At 43.3% G+C, this 19,368-nt stretch overlaps 2 protein-coding genes across 3 annotated transcripts in view; one reads left to right on the top strand and one right to left on the bottom strand.

Annotated features, from left to right (window-relative positions):
- LOC143106687 (septin-2) overlaps nucleotides 1-12,810 on the bottom strand; it is a 31,515-nt gene extending 18,705 nt beyond the window's left edge. Inside the window, exons 1-7 of one of the 2 annotated variants that reach the window (XM_076271096.1) lie at nucleotides 12,708-12,810; nucleotides 8,584-8,678; nucleotides 8,094-8,193; nucleotides 7,761-7,847; nucleotides 5,436-5,559; nucleotides 3,715-3,849; nucleotides 3,455-3,572 (exon numbers count right to left, since the gene is read on the bottom strand). In XM_076271096.1, the coding sequence (XP_076127211.1) occupies nucleotides 3,455-3,572; nucleotides 3,715-3,849; nucleotides 5,436-5,559; nucleotides 7,761-7,847; nucleotides 8,094-8,193; nucleotides 8,584-8,661 (642 nt within the window). In that variant the 5' untranslated portion in view covers nucleotides 8,662-8,678; nucleotides 12,708-12,810. The remainder of the gene's footprint in view (nucleotides 1-3,454; nucleotides 3,573-3,714; nucleotides 3,850-5,435; nucleotides 5,560-7,760; nucleotides 7,848-8,093; nucleotides 8,194-8,583; nucleotides 8,679-12,707) is intronic. The other variant, XM_076271097.1, reaches the window with a different exon arrangement.
- A 2,670-nt stretch (nucleotides 12,811-15,480) lies between these two features.
- Nucleotides 15,481-17,218, top strand: cldn5a (claudin 5a). Its single transcript, XM_076270004.1, has one exon. It carries the CDS (start codon nucleotides 15,696-15,698, stop codon nucleotides 16,344-16,346), a length of 651 nt encoding a protein of 216 aa, XP_076126119.1. The 5' UTR covers nucleotides 15,481-15,695; the 3' UTR covers nucleotides 16,347-17,218.
- The last annotated feature ends 2,150 nt before the right edge of the window (nucleotides 17,219-19,368 follow it).

Genomic DNA, 19,368 nt, shown 5'->3' with positions numbered 1-19,368 from the left:
AGGCGCTGAAAAGGCAGTAGCCTACAGCGACGTCGTTGACGACAATAACAGGAGTATTTAATAAATTGTTAGCCAACACGGTTTTCTGTTCATTGATACCTCGCTGAGCTCGCTGATATTTGTTGAGCATATATGCCTAGAGAAAATGAAAACGAAGAAAAGCCAACTTGGTTACAAGCTCCTTACGTAAAAGCAATAGACACATGGGGAGAGGATGCTTTTGGAAAAAATAAACCATGAAAAAACGAACAACTTCACCGTTATGTTAGTATTTTGTTTATTGCTTAAAAACGTTGTATGATGGCCTTGCAGTCTTGAGTTAGCCTACTGAATTGGCTGGTAGCCTACCATAAAGTTTGTGCATGCTCTCTCCAACGGAAACCAGATGTGGGGTTCTATAGCCAAGTAATTCTGGTACATAACGTTGAAAACAGATAAATGTGTTTATTCGAAGCACACATACAAATACTGTTTGCTTACTTGACTAGCCTATTTCAAGTATTAGCCTACGCACAATAGATTTGTCTTCTTTAGCCTACATAATGCATAGGCTACACATTGTAAACAAAAAGCAGCTGTGACAGGCAGCGGCCGCATATATTCTGCGTCATATCTCGCATCTTGTGAACTCTACAAGCCCCCACCCCTCACTCGACAACCACACGGAGATTCTGTAATGTGCGTGTATCTCGTTCACACATACGTCCGTATAAGGTCAGTATTAGGTCCGCAGGTTAGCATCATATCTGAATCATCCGAAGGGTAGGACCTCCTTTTGACAAACCTCCGCATGTACTCCGGAGGTTATATCTGAAAGCGCTTATTGAGACACACTAAGCCCTTTCAGACATACGTGTAAGACCGGAGGTTCGGCGGATGTTAAACGGTGGGGCTGTATATCTGAACGACATAAACGGTCATATGGAAGTCCAAACTTAGCCAGTTGTTCTACTGCTCCCCCCCCTAGTATTTCCTCCGGACATTATGTAAATGTGCTGTGTCTGAACGAAGCGTAGAACACGCGGTTAAAATTCACACCTAGTGAGAGGGCGTGTCGGTGACGTTTCTTTCGTGCGTCCATGTGGTTGAATCTTGACTTAAATGCCAGTGTTATGATAGTATGGCATAGTGCTGTCCAGAAAATCTCCGACCTGGAAAGATACAGACATCACGGAGCTACTGTCCATGAGGGCAGACAGCATTGTGATAGAACACATGGAGGGAATGGCAAGAGACACGTTGATGTAGCCTACAATTGCATCGCAAGGCCAAAGGAATTCAAAAGACCAAATCATCATAAGCAGAAGGCGCTGAAAAGGCAGTAGCCTACAGCGACGTAGTTGACGACAGAGACACACTCTCCCTCTCTCTCTCACGTACACACACAGACACAATGGGTCATTTATCAGAATGAGGGGTGGGTTACCAAACGTCACATTAATCCACAGACGCTTCCGTATTCAGGCCGATTTTTTGGGGTCTTGACCTCTTCCCAAAACATATGCTCTTGTCACCCGTATTTTAACGGCGATGATTAATTCTGAGCCCATTGTGTGGACATGCCTCGTTTGTCACCCTCTAGCATATGGATGACTTTGGGAAATCGCTCTGAAATATCCCGCTCATCTCATCATGGCACATTTTCTCTACTCGAGCATTTTTCTTTCCAGAGGCCAACACTGGTGAGATCAACAAACCACCACCTCAGCTGGTGTCATAGCAGGAAACAAACTTCTACTCCAGTGTTTCCCATACATTGACTTATTTGTGGCGGCCCACCACAATATCAACATTGACCACCACACAATGATTTTCCAGGTTGTACTAAATTGTGCTTAAATCTGGTTAGAATCATAACCACGCTGTGCTAATTTGTTAAACCCTGTTTGCATTCTGCAAACCAACCACCACAAATGGAATTCATTTCTTTGGGAAACACTGTACTCTCTACTCTACTTCTACTTTCACTGACAAACTTAGTCATCAACAAAATGGCATAAATAGTATCTTGTGTAAGTCACATTTTAAGTGAGTGCATGGGTGTTGTTTTATGTGTGTGTGTGTGTGTGTGTGTGTGTGTGTGTGTGGCATGGGTTCTTCATTTGCACTGACTATTTCAGGATCGTTAAACCATTAAATGCAAGTAAGGATACTAATGAAAACAGTTCCTGAAGTTCTTAAAAACTATTTGTTGTGCTTTGTTTAGAGTAGTTTAAAAGCCCTAACAACTGGACAGACTAAAAATAAGGCCATTTAGCAACTGAACATTGTCATCGTGCCTTGTGGCGCAGGGTGAATCATTAGCACCCAAAATATCCTGTGAGCAATTAGCCAAACAGGAAGTAACTCCCATTAGTAAGATTACCCAGCATCCTAATTCAGCCAGTGGCTCATCCGTGTCTAACAGCACTTCTGTGTGTGTGTGCGCGTCTGTGTGCATGTACTTGCGCGTGTCTGTAAGTATGTGCATACGCACGTGTGTAAAAGAAGGGAAAATCAGAATATTACAATAACATCTGATACATAAACACACACACAGCTCTAAAGTCAAGATCAAATAGGGAATCTGTGAGAGGCCTACAAAGTCATTCAAAAGATTGAGAGGCAGGATGTCCTATTTATACTATCCCATTATTTCATTAACACACACACAGAGACACAGAGAGATACACACACACACACACACACACAATATTGTAAAAAGGGACTCCATTCTCAGAAAGCTTTTCTCACAACAATACATGCATTCACACACACTTTTTTTTATCTAAGATAAGAACAATATCTAAGAATGGGAATCTCCCATGTATGTATATGTATATGTATACGTGTGTGTGTGTGTACGTGCACACGTCTACATCTGTGTATCTTGAAGCGCACTGGCGTCTTAAGTGTGTAAGTGTACGTAAATGCAATTCAATTAACATTAAGTTTTCCACATAGCACTAATAAGCCACTCTGCCAAAACTGGTTAAATAAGTGCGTTTTGTTGCCAAATGCTAATAGTCCTAGCCTGACAATGAGTGTGTGTGTGTGTGTGTGTGTGTGTGTGTGTGTGTGTGTGTGTGTGTGTGTGTGTGTGAAATCAGGATTTGGATTCCTTTCAGTGGCTTAACCTGGTTCTGTAACAGCACATCCCAAACATCCCTCTGTTGGACTGAACGGCTTTCGGCCAAGGCTGATATCTCTCAGAGGAGCCACTTCACATTCAAGACTGCATGTTTGTGGCTCCTCTTCTCCTGTGACACACTACTACTGAAATTGAGCTTAATAATGTTTTTCCTGAAACACTTACAATGGCGTCAACACAGGCAATAGTTTCGATATCAATATAGGGCACCAAGATGGGCTGTTAAGTGCTGGAGGTCTGATGTGTTTATAAGATACAAGAAGGGAATTTATGCATGGGAATTTCTGTGTGTGTGTGTGTGTGTGTGTGTGTGTGTGTGCTCACCCTTCTCTTAAGACGATCCCTCTCCTTCAAAGTTAGTGTGTCCGCTTTGGCGATGACTGGCACAATGTTCACCTTACTGTGTATGGCCTTCATAAACTCAACGTCCAATGGCTTCAATCTGTATAAGACACACAAAAAAATATCAAAAGAGACTTGATAATTCAACAATAAAAGACAGTGTACTTTCATTCATATACTGTATGTGTGTGTATGGACAGTTACAGTGTGTGTGCGTGCTTGTGTGTGTGTTTTTTTATTACCCGTGTCCAAACGGAGAGATGAAGTAGAAGCAGCAGTGGACTCTGTTGTCCACGATGTGTCTGCGATTCAGGCCACTCTCATCGTGTAGGTAGCGCTCAAACTGGTTATCAATGTACTGGATGATGGTCTTAAAACTGAGAGAAAGAAAGAAAAAATAAAGAAAGAAATAAAGAAAGAAAGAAAGAAAGAAAGAAAGAAAGAAAGAAAGAGAGAGAGAGAGATGGAAGGTGTTTTGGAGTAAAGATTTTGGACTGCTAATTTGTTCAGGTTAATACATCAATTTTGAATGGCAGGGGACTAATCACACTGTATAGGCTCATGAGTGTCAAAACAACCAGATGCAGAGAAAACAACAATATCAAAGCTCTTGTTGTTCCATGTGTAAGAGAGGTCGGTTCGTCCACCACTCACGGCGCTCAAACCCGCCACCTCAACGCACACCGGCATGGGAGTCGAATGCTCTAACCACTGAGCTAAAAGCCCAGGCTCCCAACTCAGCGGTTAGAAGTATTCTTAAGGTTAAGGGTGTGAGGATTTACACACGCAACTAGCATGCTAGCTCAGTTCGCCTCCGTTACACATGGGTGAATAAAATCGAAGGTACAACAGACCCAGACAACTGAATATTAGCCTATAGCTAAAAGGGAGCTATATGCTAACTGGTCTAACCCACTTCCAGTATATTATGCTAAGCTAGGCTAAAGTTACACAGAGAAGAGGGGTCCATTATCTAACTCTGAGGCAGCCTTGTTGGCGTGTTCCTTTAATAACCACATAAAGGAATAAAAGGTAGAGAGCATGTATGCTGCATAAGCTAGAGCTGCACCAATATATCAGCCTAACATCAGTACCACCCCAATACATGCCTTGTTGATGTTGAAGATTATTTTTTTTATACTTCTATTTAGTCATTTTTACCAGGGGTGACAATAGCAATGGAAGTAGCTGATGTTTAGCCTATCTGTTATATTACTAGCTAAATGTTGTGTTATGTGCAGAATGCCAGATTCAAAGCTAGGGCAGAAAGACTTGGAAATGGGTGAGATATTTTCATAATGATAATGATGCATTCCCCTGCCACTGAAGGATATAATTAACAACATAACTGTGAGAAAACAAACTAACTTGAAAAATCGGTATCTGCATTGGTTATCTGCCAACTGGTTAGCTTAAACCACGTATCGGTAGCTACGGTATCATAATTGACGCATCCCTAGTATAAACACATAGGCCTATGCAGAGTTCACATAAAGCAGCACACTGCTCAAGTCACGTAAGTTCATCTCAGGAGGGACGTTTGGTAGGACTGGAGTTTCTGGGGTCTGACAAGGGAGCTCAGGTAACCGTGGAAACAACAGGCCTCAGGAGGGCACCATTTTTCATTTGCAATTGATTTCATGCAGAGATTTCCATTTCCACTGGGCTACTGCAAACAGGACACGCTCAGCATTCCTTAAACACACGTGCACACACACACACACACACACACACACACACACACACACAAATGGTTAAACACACAAGCACACATAAACACACATGGGCGCACACACACGCATGCAGTGATCACACTCCTGATGTCAACAGCTCAAAAAAACAAACACATTGACAAAGATTATGAAAAACAACAAAAGCCAGGCACAGTCTCACAGCCAGTGACGTATGTCTCTCTCTCATTTTCATCTCTCTCACACACACAGATACAAACACTTTGCCTCACCAGTCTTGGCTGTTGATGGCGTCTCCATACCCAGGAGTGTCCACAACAGTCAGCCGCAGTTTCACACCGCGTTCCTCAATCTCCACCGTTGACGCCTCGATCTGCACTGTGCGCTCAATCTTCTCTGAGGACGCCACAAACATACCATACAACTCAGTCCACACAATATATACTAACTCATACACACTCCATACTCATAATCAGTATTAAAAACTAACTTCAGTACTCAGTCCATGTTCAATATAGGAAAACTGTCATAGTATAAAGAACACACATAGAATACATACTCTCACTACCATTCATACTCTCACTACCATTCAAGCACCCATATTCATTCACTCACAGTCTGCACAAAATTAACATTTGTAAAGCAAAACATGTTGAGTTTATAGCCTCTGTGTATGTGTTTGTGTGTGAGTGTGTGTGTGTAATATGTTTTTGTACTGTATAGTTAGTCATGTGGCAAGCCTATGGTCATTCTTGCTTGGTATTAGAACATAAAAATCCCTTCAGTTTATACTGTTTGTAAGTCGGGCATTCTGGGGAACCCTGCTGTGAATACAAATACACACTGGGAGGGAACCCCCTGTGGCTAGCCCGTTCTTTTCATCTGTATTTATAGAACATATGCTGCTATTAAGCCCCTCTGAAACAAAAACACAGCCTGACCTACCACACACCTGAGGTCAGTGTAAGCAGATTGTTCAGCAAAAAAGTCTGAGAAAGTATCCACTGCCAAAAATGGACAAATTCCAATGTTTCATACAATTAAAGCACTCCAATGCAGTTTTTTTTTTTTTTTTTTGGGGGGGGGGCACTTCTATACCATAAATAATTTCTTTGATGTCATATTATGTAATCCAATCCCATACGTGCTTCCAGACGTAGTAAGCATGGCGGATTTGGGGCTAGATACATTTCCCTTTGATATTTGTTTCTTTTGGCCACTGGCCACCACATATGGAATGTTTGTCATCTTCTGCCTTTTTCACCGAGATTAAATGTTCTTCTTGGGCAGAAAACCTCTATGGCATTGGGGTGTCTGTGAGAGTTGTCTTCACCATGTCCACATACTGTGTAGAATAGTCATAACCATCCCTCCACCATACACCAGACTAAACTGTTTCAGAGTAAAAGGTCTTGGATTGATTCAGACTACTATGGCTCTTTTCAATTAGGGACCGGGGCAGGCCCAAGGCTTTTCCCCGGTCTTAAACATCGGTGTGTGGCCTCGGTGTTGTGTTTCCATAAGGAGCTGTAACATCGGGGACATTAGCTAACAATGCTAGAAACTTCTAAACAGTGCTTAGCAACACCGATGTGAGCATACGTCAAATTAATTACAAGCACAAAGTCATAACATTGTTAAGAATTGTTAAAAGTTTTTATATATATGTAGATTGCTTTTCTTCACGCAAATAAGCAAAGTCACTTATGTTGCTAGGCAACTTTAAAGCTGCAGAGTGTGCGTAATGTAAATGTATATCACATATCATATGCACTACTTTCAGTACAGGTATGCCAGAGTAGCAGTAACGTCACAATCAGTCGACTCAGGTTTGATTGTTTGTTGCTTTGAAAATAGAAATGTCTGCTAACTTGAACTTTAACTATTGCTTTAATAAGTAATGTTATTCCCCATGGCCCTCTGGGGAAGTGGAGGGGATGGTGAGTGGAGGATTCAGGCTGGATCAGGAGCAGGTCCTCTCCCACGGGGACCCACCTAAGCCAAGTCATTCCCAGGATGCTTGCCTGAGCCACTGAGCTCATCTGTGTGTGTGTGTGTGTGTGTGTGTGTGTATGTATGTGTGTCTCCAGAGCTCATCTGTGTGTGTGTGTGTGTGTGTGTGTGTGTGTGTGTGTGTGTGTGTGTGTGTGTGTGTGTGTGTGTGTGTGTGTCTCCAGAGCTCATCTGTGTGTGTGTGTGTGTGTGTGTGTGTGTGTGTGTGTGTCTCCAGAGATCATCTGTGTGTGTGTGTGTGTGTGTGTGTGTGTGTGTGTGTCCAGAGCTCATCTGTTTGAGTCATGTCGGCCTCCCCCAGGGCGCTTTTTACCTCAGCCAATAACCTGCAGTCTGCATTATATTACAGGGGAGCTCAGCGAGGTCATTACAAGGGACCAGCAGTCTGAGCCCCCACTGGACTGTGTGTGTGTGTGTGTGTGTGTGTGCATAAAACAGCAATAAGAAGTCAGCAATAGAGAATTAAGAATTTGCTGACTGAATGTGCAGGTGTGTGTGCTAGAATGTCCATGTGTTTGAATAAGAAAACGAAAGTGTGTAAAAGGCAGTGAGTCTGTGTGTGTGTGTGTGTGTGTGTGCGTTACCTGCAGCTCCAGGTATGTAGCGCTCGGGGTAAAGGTCGGTCAGAAACAGGCTGTTGATCAGAGTCGATTTACCTAAACCAGACTCCCCTAAACCATCAGGAAAACAGTGTGTGAGTGTGTGTGAGAGAGAGAGAGAGAGAAAGAGAGGGAGGGAGAGAGAGAGAAAGAAAAAGATCAACACATATGAATGTAAACAGCACTAGAATCTAGAATGACATATTGGTGCTGTATGTACAGGTAGCATGTGGATGTGTGTGTGTGACAGAGAGAGAGAGAGAGAGAGAAGACTGTGTATGTGTGTGCTTGCTTGTGTCTGTGACATTGGTGACTCACCTACAACCATGAGAGTGAACTCGAAACCTTTCTTCACTGATTTCCTGTGCACTTGATTGGGGAGGTTAGCAAAGCCCACATAGCCTGCCGCCTCTGTGAACTATTACACACACACACACACACACACACACACACACACACACACACACACACACACACACACACACACACACACACACACACACACACACACACACACACACACACACACACACACACACACACACACACACACACACACACACACACACACAAACATATTAAATATAGACCCCCAAGGCTTTAGTCATATATGAAGAGCACAACTATTTGTTTTACTTATCCTGTCTAATATGGAAGAAACATAGTTGCAACAATGAATCGTTTAATCAGGAGAATAATGCACAGACTGATGGACTAGTGGTCGCCGCCCTAGTGGAGTGCGGACGGACTCTTCCATCAGGCGTGAGTGCGTGTGTGTGTGTGTGTGTTTGCTCTTTAGTTGTCCTGCCTGAGATGGTGGAGCAGCGCTGTACTCCTCCATCAGCTCCGCGGGTCTCACCTTTCCCTTCTCTCCAGACTGAGACATGGCCACTACTGAGAGTCCTGTAGTAGGAGACACAGACAGACAGACAGACAGACAGACAGACAGACAGACACACACACACACACACACACACACACACACACACAGAGACACACACACACACACACACACACACACACACACACACACAATTAGAGCATTTAAGGAAAAATGAAATCTTGTCGTCTCCATTTTTTGTATGTTACCTATTACCTATTGTAGCCAAGCGAGACACAGCAGAAATGTATGGCTCTAGGATTGCATAATCTGACATGGTCAATCCTAAAAGACCATCATGGCAGACAAAAAATCATGTAATCTGACCCAGCTATTACAGGAAACACATTGGTGGTGTAGAAAAAGAGGAAAGAATGTACTAACCACAGAGGGCCAATCTACAAAGGCACACACACTTGAAGTGTCGAAACACATTCCCTCAGAACTAGACTGAAGAGTCAAGCACAATCCCTCATTTCACTGATAAATGCATACACATTCACAGACAGATCTAACAAAGCTTAGGAGTTTCTAAACCTTCCACTCAAATATACACAAAGACCTAATGACAATATTGGTACCAATGATGAATGTAACCTTCATCAAGAATGTGTGTGTGTTTGTGGGGGAGGGAGGGTCTCTCTCTGCCAACAAAATACCCCAGACAGCACAAACACTGATAACCACCCAGCCTTTACAGTAAAGTCAGTTCTGAACTGAAACCAAACACTCACTTCTGAGCCGCACAGAAGCCAAACCCACAACAGCACTGATCTCTCTCAATTCAATTCAAAGGTGCTTTATTGACATGACAAAAAAGGGCATTTGCATTGAAGCAATCACACAAAACATTATATAGACATTTATATGTAACATACCATACATAGATCTAAATTATCCATAGGTAATATATGTAATAGAAGATGAAATAAGGATGGAGAAAAGAAAAGAATAAGAAAAGAAGAAAAAGAAAACAATACAATACAATATACCCCCCCCACACACACACAAGTAAAAACATTGTTTATGTCTGCATGTGTCCATGTCAAAAAGATTTATATTTACATTACACTAGGGTCCCTCAGGTTATGGCATAATATACATTTTGCTGCCAAGGCAGCTGAAGGACCCTCTTCTGAAAGGACAGAATTTTTTATTTTTTTTAGCTCTTCGAAATTTGGGTAGATGGTTTTAAATGTATGGAAAAAGGGTTTTCTTAATTCTTCATAGTTTCTTAATTCTTTTGACAGTAAAGAAGAAAGTGCTCTTCTGTCTCAATCTCTCTCTCTGTCTCTCTGTTTTGTCTCCATGTGCATGTACTGTACTTACTTGGGTACAATATGCTGAACTGCTGTGTATTTCTAAGAAATGCAGCGAGATGCGTGACTTTACACTACGTGCCGAGTGATGCTGTAATGACTTGTGCTAAACCGGACAGGTCATTAGCGATAAGCACTGTGTGTGTGTGTGTGTCTGTGTGTGTGTGTCTGTGTGTGTGTGTGTCCAGAAAACACACTAAGAGGCAAAATGTTCAATCTGTGTTTCATCAGCTCTGCTGAAGAACAATGCTGTTTATCACTGATTTTCCTGAAGGCTTTCCTATGTCTCTCTCTCTCTCTTTCACTCTCATACACACACAGTGCAGAGGGACTAACAGAGTCACCACTCTGTCTCTCTCACACACACACACACACACACACACACACACACACACACACACACACACACACACACACACACACACACACACACACACACACACACACACACACACACACACACACACACACACACACACACACACACACACACACACACACACACACACACACACACACAGGAAGACCAGAGAAAAACACAGTCAAGAAAACAAACAGACCTTAAATAAAACTACAGTCGATTCTGTGCCCAGTGTCCGGGACAGCCACCCACAGAAGTGCTGCAACCACGTCGGGAAAACAGCAAGTGGCAGATTCATTTAACAGATCCATTATGGGTCCTATGATCGCCATGTTAATTACAGAAAACCCCACGCCAGGCAAGACTATCAGAACAGTAGACTCAAGCTTCCATGCTGATTCCTAAGTAACCACTTACACACACATACACACACAATCGCTTTGGTAGACCCCGTCCAGTTTAAGTCTTTTATGGCATAAGAAATGCCTTTGGAGTAATCCTACCCCCTCCACATTCATAAACAATAGCTTAAAGTGAGAAATGTTAATATCTGCCGTAAGGGGGTTTAAACAGTGTTTGATTCTAATCCAAATTCCTCTACTGGCTGCTTTATACTGGGTGACCTATAGTGACACAGAGTTCACAAACACACAGAGAAAGAGAGACGTTAACGTTTAAACCCCCTTCAAAGAAAGATTCTGCATTGACAGTGTTTAATAAAGAAGAATTAAGTGTTTAATAAAAGGCTGGAATTATGTATCTATTCACTATTCATAGAGAGAGAGAATGGTATACCTGATGAATTACTTTGTCACTAGGTGGTAAATACCAGAACACACACATTTTACACTTGTCACATACTCTGTCAGACACACACACACATCCACACTGTGATGGATGTTTTGACAGTTCACTTCACACGCTCTCGTTGACGGCCATTTAGAGAGGACAGGAAGTATCTGAGATCACACAGAGGTCACTCGTCTCCAGTCCAACATCCCTCGTTATTTTCTCTCAGTTCCTCCTCACCTAACTTTTTTCCTTCTCTTTTGGTTCCTCCAAATCCATATTCAATTTTTCTTGCTTCTAGGTCTTTTATATTTCTCCATCCCTGTTTCTCGGTCTCTGTCCACCTTTTGCTTCATACTGCATTGTCTTTCTCTCTTTTTCCTATATTGCTCTCTCTAACTCTTTCTCGTCCTCTTCCTTATGCAAGAATGACACCAAATGTATCCAAACCACGCTGTTAAACTTTCCAGGCATCAATAGCCTTGCCTACTTGCTCAGGCAGCACTGGATTCATAGTAGGCCTAGCTGACGGCCCCTTGGGTGGCCTCTCTCCACTGTAAAGCATTTAAACTGCATGACCTGGAGATAACCTCTGGCCTTCCTGAAGCCCTGACCAAAGCATCTGACCAGCTATTGTAGTCCTGACAGGCCTAGGCCCGATTGCATCTTAGAGTGTTTCCGACAAAAACTGTTGTTTCTTTTTCTATGTCATCTTTCTCTCTGTGGCGCAACTGGTCTGTGGCCAAAAGATAGGTCTGCAAAGAATGCGCCAAGGCAACATTGAATGCTGGCCTATTGCCATATCGCGACTATTGTCCCTCACAACAAAAATGATTCAATCTGTTATGAAACATGATGTCAACGTGTATTCTGCCAAATGTGGTTGTGTTAGAGCACACATGTAAAGCCTTTCACTGAGCATTAAACCGTGCAATATGTCAATTCCCATAGTCTGTTCCAGGAATTCCATTGAGGGTCATCCATCAGCTGTTTTAAACGGAGACCCGAGTTTTTGCTGTCTGTTGTGTGAGACGAGTATGATTCATTTTAAAACAGGCTTAGGCCTACTGGAAATAAGGCATAGCCTACTCTTTCGTGTTAAATATGATTAGTTCATATTTTGAACTAATACTAATCACAACCAATTTTGATGTAGCCTACTGATCTAGGCGTTTACCATAGGCCTAGGGCTATAAAGACGATAGCCTATTGGCGAATGTTTGACGTCCAACTGCCAAAGCACCCCCGCCCTGATTAAAAAATATATATAGTTCAGTCAGGGACGACACTAACTTTGGCAAAAGAATACAACAGCTTAAAAGCAAGTAGCCTGCGTGACTTTTGTAAGTTTAGTTGCAATCGTTCCCGAGCCTAACTGTAATCTCTTTTACAAAGGGCGACTTTTGCAACACAAATGTAACCTTTCTGTGATAGGCTACTTTTGTGATCTGCAACAGTGTCTCTCTCACAATCAATAGCCTAAGCATGTAACGTGAAGTTTCAATTCGGACTCGGTAAAACAAATTGTCGCTACTCATAGGAACCCAACAATAACGCGATTCATCTCTAGCAGTGGTCCTTACCTCTGCTTAATAAGCGATGTAACACAAACGATGAAGTTTTATCCTCGCTTTCGTTCACCCCGCCGCCACAGGCCAACCCTGGGAATCCGGAAACTTGTCCAATGAATTCCGCCCTTATCCCACAATTCTCATTTCTGCTGTCGGGCGGGGCGCTGTGGTACCGAGGCCATTGTGGCTCTTGAAGAAGCTTTCCCGTTGTACTGGCACAATGATAATTTTGAGTCAAGATGGCTGCCTAGGCCATCAGCTTCAACATAGGTCTGCAGTCTCTGCAACGCTGACAGGCGTGTCTACACACGCTCTGGGTCACCAAATTCCTAAAAGTTGTCAAAGAGTACAACTCTGTAAACAAAACAAAAATAGGCCTATGTTACGCTCACACGGGAACTATTTGGAAATGAAAATGTCTTCTATAGCCTTCAACTAGCATAGGCATATATATAAAGTCTAGTGGTAGAGTTATCATCCTTTGTTGATACACAGACGTGCAGAAGGCACACACAAGGCTACTACGGGCGCGCGCGCGCGCACACACATCAAAGTCAAAGTCAGCTTTATTGTCGATTCTTCACATGTTCCAGACATACAAAGCAATCGAAATTACGTTTCCATCCATCCCACGGTGAAGACAAAGACATGTAGTTAAAAACTAGACTAGAATTAAAAAACTAGACATAGCTAAAAACATTAAGACATATCACACCAATAAATAGACATTTAAATTAAGTTTGCAAGTGGCGTGGTAGTGCAAAGACAGTTCGGTCATAGCAGCATCAGTGTAACAGTTTTTGTTTCCTGAAGTGTGCAAGTGGCGTGGGTCATCTTCTTGATGGCTGGTGACTGAGGGGAGAGAGTTCAACAGCCTGGTAGATGAAGCTGTTGCTGAGTCTGGTGGTGCGGGAGTGGAGGCTCCTGTACCTCTTCCCAGATGTGTAGGACAGGGACACCTACAATTTCTTCACTTAAAAACCCTTGTGAAAGTATTGAAAAAAGACCCATGAATCACAGTCCCAAGTCACTCTGGTCAGAGCCATATATGGCTGTGGATAGAGGTGCACAGCCACCCACACAGAGAGTTCAAAAGAAAAAACAGTTTTTGTTAGATAGTCCATGCTTAAAAGTTTAGAAGACAGACTTAAAGAACAGAAGAGAAGGGAAGAGAAGAGATTTTGTTCTGTTTGGTTGTATTTGGTTATCCCATTGATCCTAAATGAGCCAGTCATATAAAAGTTATGAGTTTTATAAGTTTGTTCATTCGGTATGTTCCCTGACTGGCTCCAGTGTCCCGGGTCAAGGGATTCCATCCATGGCATTTGATCACTTCTTTTCCATAACAGAATGTGTTCAGGCCTGTCATATCTGCAATAATGATGGAGCAAAGAAGTCCATAAGTGTTTGTTGAGAGGGTCAGGTCAGGTGCGCAAGATTTCTGTATTTACACATAGACCTACCAGTATGTGTGTAGACTAGCCTAGTGGCCTGTGTGTAGACAAGCCTAGTGGCTTGTGTGCAGACTAGCCTAGTGGCCTGTGTGTAGACTAGCCTAGTGGCCTGTGTGTGTGGCCTGTGTGTAGACTAGCCTAGTGGCCTGTGTGTGTGGCCTGTGTGTAGACTAGCCTAGTGGCCTGTGTGTAGACTAGCCTAGTGGCCTGTGTGTGTGGCCTGTGTGTAGACTAGCCTAGTGGCCTGTGTGTGTGGCCTGTGTGTAGACTAGCTTAGTGGCCTGTGTGTAGACTAGCCTAGTGGCCTGTGTGTGTGGCCTGTGTGTAGACTAGCCTAGTGGCCTGTGTGTGTGGCCTGTGTGTTGACTAGCCTAATGTTTTTTTCACAGTGGGGGCCGGGGGCCGCAAGAGGGCATCAGGACGGCCGCAGCAAGTTGGAAGTAAGTAAATGTAAAAAAAAACAATTATACCTATTACTATGAGGGTTATTATGACATACCATTATAATCATTTGTCACATATCTGAACATTATATTTTCCATGATAATGACTGGGAATAATAGTAGAGTGATAGCTCTCATATAGCAGGAAGCCCCAAATGCAATTTTCACACTGTATGCTCCATCGCAAAGTGCTTCTGGCTTATTTGTGCATTTGCCATAGCATCATCGATGGGCGATCTTGCAAAAGGGGGGGCTTGGCCAGAACCTTTGGGGGGCCTTGTCATGGAAAAGTTTAGGAACCCCTGGGCTAGCGGCTAGCCTATATATTTGTATGCATAGTAGTAATATAACTTTAGTTTCTCCGAAAGTTAATTGAGGGAATCCCTGACTTACAATGAAGCCGATATTTTATTCTACAAAGGAAGAGGAATGCACGCTTAGATAAATTAAAATATGACTTAAAAGAAAAAAATATTATAGAGATATACATATTTAATTCCAAAAAGGAACTCTGCATGACATTCTGTTTCTTAATTGTAATTAATACATAATCTAACTATGTATACTAAGCTATACAACACTATATCCTAGTCTGAGTACTTCCTTCATCTAAATATGTCATTCTTTCCCGGTCGATCTATGCATAATTTCAACTGTCCCACACTTAGCGGAACGCTCTTCACACACACACACACACACACACACACACATACCCCCTTCGCATCCACTCATCCAAGTTTTCTGCTCTCTCATTGGCGAAGGAAAAATGCGATGACGTCTGATTGGGTGAAAGTTTCCTCTCTGGCTTGAACACTTGTTGAGCACCCCCCCTTACTCCAACACCCAAATACACACTCACTGGCAGACACACATATATCCGCAGGTCCATTATTTCTCTTCAGCTAGTTTCTCACGCAGTGTCGAGAGGAGCAGGAGTCCAACAGAAAAGCGCAACTGGAGTGATGTAGCTTCGTTCACCATCCATATAATACCGTTATTCAACTTTAGCTGAATTTAAAAAATAGTTTTAGGAAAACAAGACGTGGAAATAACAGGATATTTTACTTCAAATTACTAAACGACACCTTCATAAGGACTTAAAGATGGCCTCCGCTGGACTTGAGATTTTGGGTTTGGGGTTATGCGTGATTGGCACTCTCCTGGAGATGGTGGCCTGCGGGCTACCCATGTGGAAGGTGACGGCGTTCATCGAAGCCAACATCGTAGTAGCACAGACCATCTGGGACGGGCTGTGGATGTCTTGTGCAGTGCAGAGCACCGGACAGATGCAGTGCAAGGTGCACGATTCAATGCTTGCGCTCGGCCACGACCTGCAGGCTGCCAGGGCTCTCACAGTTATCTCGGGTATGATGGGTGTCATCGGGCTCATGGTGGTGATAGCGGGCGCCCAGTGCACCAACTGCATCCGCGCGGAGAACGTGAAGGCGCGCGTGGTGAACGTCGGGGGGATCATCTACATTGTGAGCGGCATTTTCGTGCTCGTGCCCCTGTGTTGGATGGCCAATAACATCATCTCGGATTTCTACAACCCACAGGTGCCCACGGCCAAGAAGCGCGAGATTGGCGCTGCGCTCTACATCGGATGGGCGGCCACGGCGCTCCTGCTTGTCGGCGGTGCCATACTTTGTTGTTCATGTCCATCCTCGGGAAACTCCGGCTACTCTGTCCAATACGCTCCCACGACGAAACGGGCCACAGCAAACGGGGACTATGACAAGAGGAATTATGTGTGAGCTCCTGCTTTTCACTGTCAGTATCAACACAACTGATCCAGTGGATAGCTCATTTTTTGTCTTTGTTGTTTTTGTTGATGCTGTTTCTTTTGTAAGATGATAAAAAGATTTGCACCTACCTTTTTCTCATTCAGTCAGAACTGAAACATGAGAAAACACTATTTTCTATGCTACTGCACACGGAGAAGTTAATAAATGGGCACACCGTCTGCCCACTGTCTCAGAAACATTTTACGCGTCATGGTTCACGGAGGAATAAAGGACATAAAACAGGAATTAGTTTATTTAGGTACATTCACTTGCAAGTCCACCATTTTATATAGAATAGCTAGTTTTAAAGCCGATGTGATTCTAATGTTTACTTTTAAGTGTTTGTTTTCTATATTTTCTTGGATGGCTGGTGGATTATGTGTCCTATCGTTTTTTAATTGATGTTGTGTTCTTCTCAAAGGGCTCATCAGTGATTTGTTCAATAATCTGCCGTCACATACAGGAGTAGCCTAATGGAGATGTTACCGCCGTTTTTTTTTTTTTTTTGTAAATTAACGAACCCAAACCAAAGTGGTCCAGCCGAGTTGATAGGCCAACTTCCCCTTTGAAAGAAAAGTGTATAGTCAATTGATACGCATGACCTGTTAACACCGCAGAGCCGAAGTTGTTATTGTTCAACTGCTGATGAGCGCAGCTGCCGGGCTGGATCACTCTCAGAAAAGGCAAACTTTCAAACATCGCCTCTCAGTTCTTCGGGGAAATATCTATATATGTTTTGCCATCCCAAAGCCTTTATTTTTTTAACTCTTTAAGAGTGTTTATGCTTACTGTGATGCTTTGAAATGATCTCTGAATAAAAAATGTAGGCTATTATAAAGATATGTTTTTGTTTTCGAATTGTTTCTTTAGACATTTAATTTCATCGATGGAGGGGAATCTGAAAAGGTAGGCTATAGGCCGACTGGCTACGTCATATCAAAACGTGTTTAAATAAAGTGACTTATGACTGTGAGCCTATGATTTGAAATTCTCAAAGACAGTAAAAGTCATCTGGCTCAAACTAGTGAAACAAAGGGCTGCTCTGACTGGGATGGCGTTATGTGTGAACAACAGCGATGCTCTCTGGAAGCTATGCCGCACTTTGCTCTCTCTAGGCGTGAGTTCACCCCTACTGCGGGGGGAAGCTTTACGGTAAACCACACAAATCCAGATGACAATAGCCTTTCACTGCACATAACACGCTACCCCCACAACAGTCTCTCAACCAACCTGATCCGCTATAGACCCAAAAGAGGAGGGGTAGCCTAGGCAACGCTTAAAGTTTTCTGAAAGCATCTTCGCCAGTTCCTGACGTCAGGTGGGGACTTTAAGGAAAACCTGTGAAGCAATTTAAAAAAAAACGGCTGCAAATGTACTGGTAATAAAAGTGTGCTAGAACTTACCACAACCTCATGCCAATTCAACTGTAAAGCTATGTTATAATTTAAGAGAATAAAGTTTGACACATCTTCAGAACATAGGAAATGTAGCCTAGGCAAAACAGCCGATGTCTCTCTCCACAACTATTTACTTTGGTCCATGTTAAATCCGAACTGGTGCCAAACGTGTGGTCTGCGCCTGGCTCGGCTGCAAACTCGCTGGTCCGTTCAGTTCATGGTACAGCGTGCGTTTTTTTGTGAGACCGTTTATATTTAAGACGCTTAGTTGGTCATATGCCGACTTTTCGGCCAGAAAACACTTCAGTCACACAGCACCGCAGCAGACTGCGCTAATGCCCCTAGGCTGACTTTTTTTCCAGTAAGAACTGTTCGCGGCGGGGTCACTGTGTTAATCACCAGACCATGCATTCCCGTTCAAATATTCAAAAACTCAAGTAAATTCCGGGTGCTCGCCTGGCAAAGCCTTTCCCCAGTCTCCTGGTCAGAGGCGTGAACTAGCCTGCCTCCTGCTCCAGTTATTCCAAAGGAGCTTAATGGCGCCCATGGTCATTCCCCAGACAAGTGCACAGATTCAGGCACAATGCAGCTGGTGAACAGTCTGCACACCAGAGAGAGAGAGAGAGGAAGAGAGAGAAAGAGGGAAAAAACAGAAAGTGTAGTTTCTTTTCCTTTCAATAATTTATTGGGCTGCTGACAGTCCCTCTCCGCCCAACATGGCTAACTGCACTCAGGCTGTTTGGTTTGTCTGTACAATAGCAGTGGCCAGGTCCTATCTCCCCATACCAGACCAGGCCTTTCGAGTCGGCTTATTGTGTGATTGTTAGTTCCACTCCTCATGCTGAGGCTGTGGGAGGGGGAGTGTGTGTGTGTGTGTGTGTGTGTGTGTGTGTGTGTGTGTGTGTGTGTACATAGAGAGGGAGGGGTTGGGGGGGGTATTCATTCCAGAGGACATAGGCGAACAGGGGCCAGCCTCAACGTCATTAAAGAACCCTCGTCATGGCAACCTAGGAGAACCTGCAGTTGCCAGGCTGCGAGGCCCCATAATGTGATCATATGGATGAAGACAATGAGAGGGCCCCGACGCAGACATTCCAAGACGTGCTGCTGCACACACAAGCACACATTCACACACAAGGACACTTATACATGCATATAATTTACACAAACAAACAAACAAACAAGCAGGCAAAGACACAAATAAAGAACAAGTCACCCAGCCTGAAACAGTAGTGGACAGTGTACTGGCTACTACTCTGGGGGAAAGCTTGGGATTTGAACAGAGTAGATGATCCAAATGATCATGGGTGCTAGCATCGGTGACAGTTCCCTGACTCCACACGTCAGTCTGAAGAAGAGCATAAAACTCGAAACGTCATTGTTTTGGGAAACTCATTCAATTTGCATTGAAAGGGAGCAGAGCGTGATCAGACTTCTGTATACTTTTTCATGCAACACAACAGGGAAATGAGCGCACACTCTATTCTGAGATATTCAGTTCTTAACGTGGGAACTCTTATCTTAACTTCCACAAAGACCCATTTATCTTCTTCAAACCCTAAATAATTTGAAAATTTGAAAATGGAATTGGCATG

This window comes from Alosa pseudoharengus, unplaced genomic scaffold, assembly GCF_046254945.1.
Source record: "Alosa pseudoharengus isolate Yale_2024_CS ecotype anadromous, Long Island Sound unplaced genomic scaffold, YU_APseudo_1.1 YU_APseudo_1.1_scf_6, whole genome shotgun sequence".
NCBI lineage: Eukaryota > Metazoa > Chordata > Actinopteri > Clupeiformes > Clupeidae > Alosa > Alosa pseudoharengus.
Note: the sequence above shows the minus strand (reverse complement) of the source record. Positions and strands in the feature narration are given on the sequence as shown.

Coding starts and splice junctions, on each gene's coding strand:
- cldn5a (XM_076270004.1), top strand. CDS start 15,696: ATGGCCTCCGCTGGACTTGAGATTTTGGGTTTGGGGTTATGCGTGATT.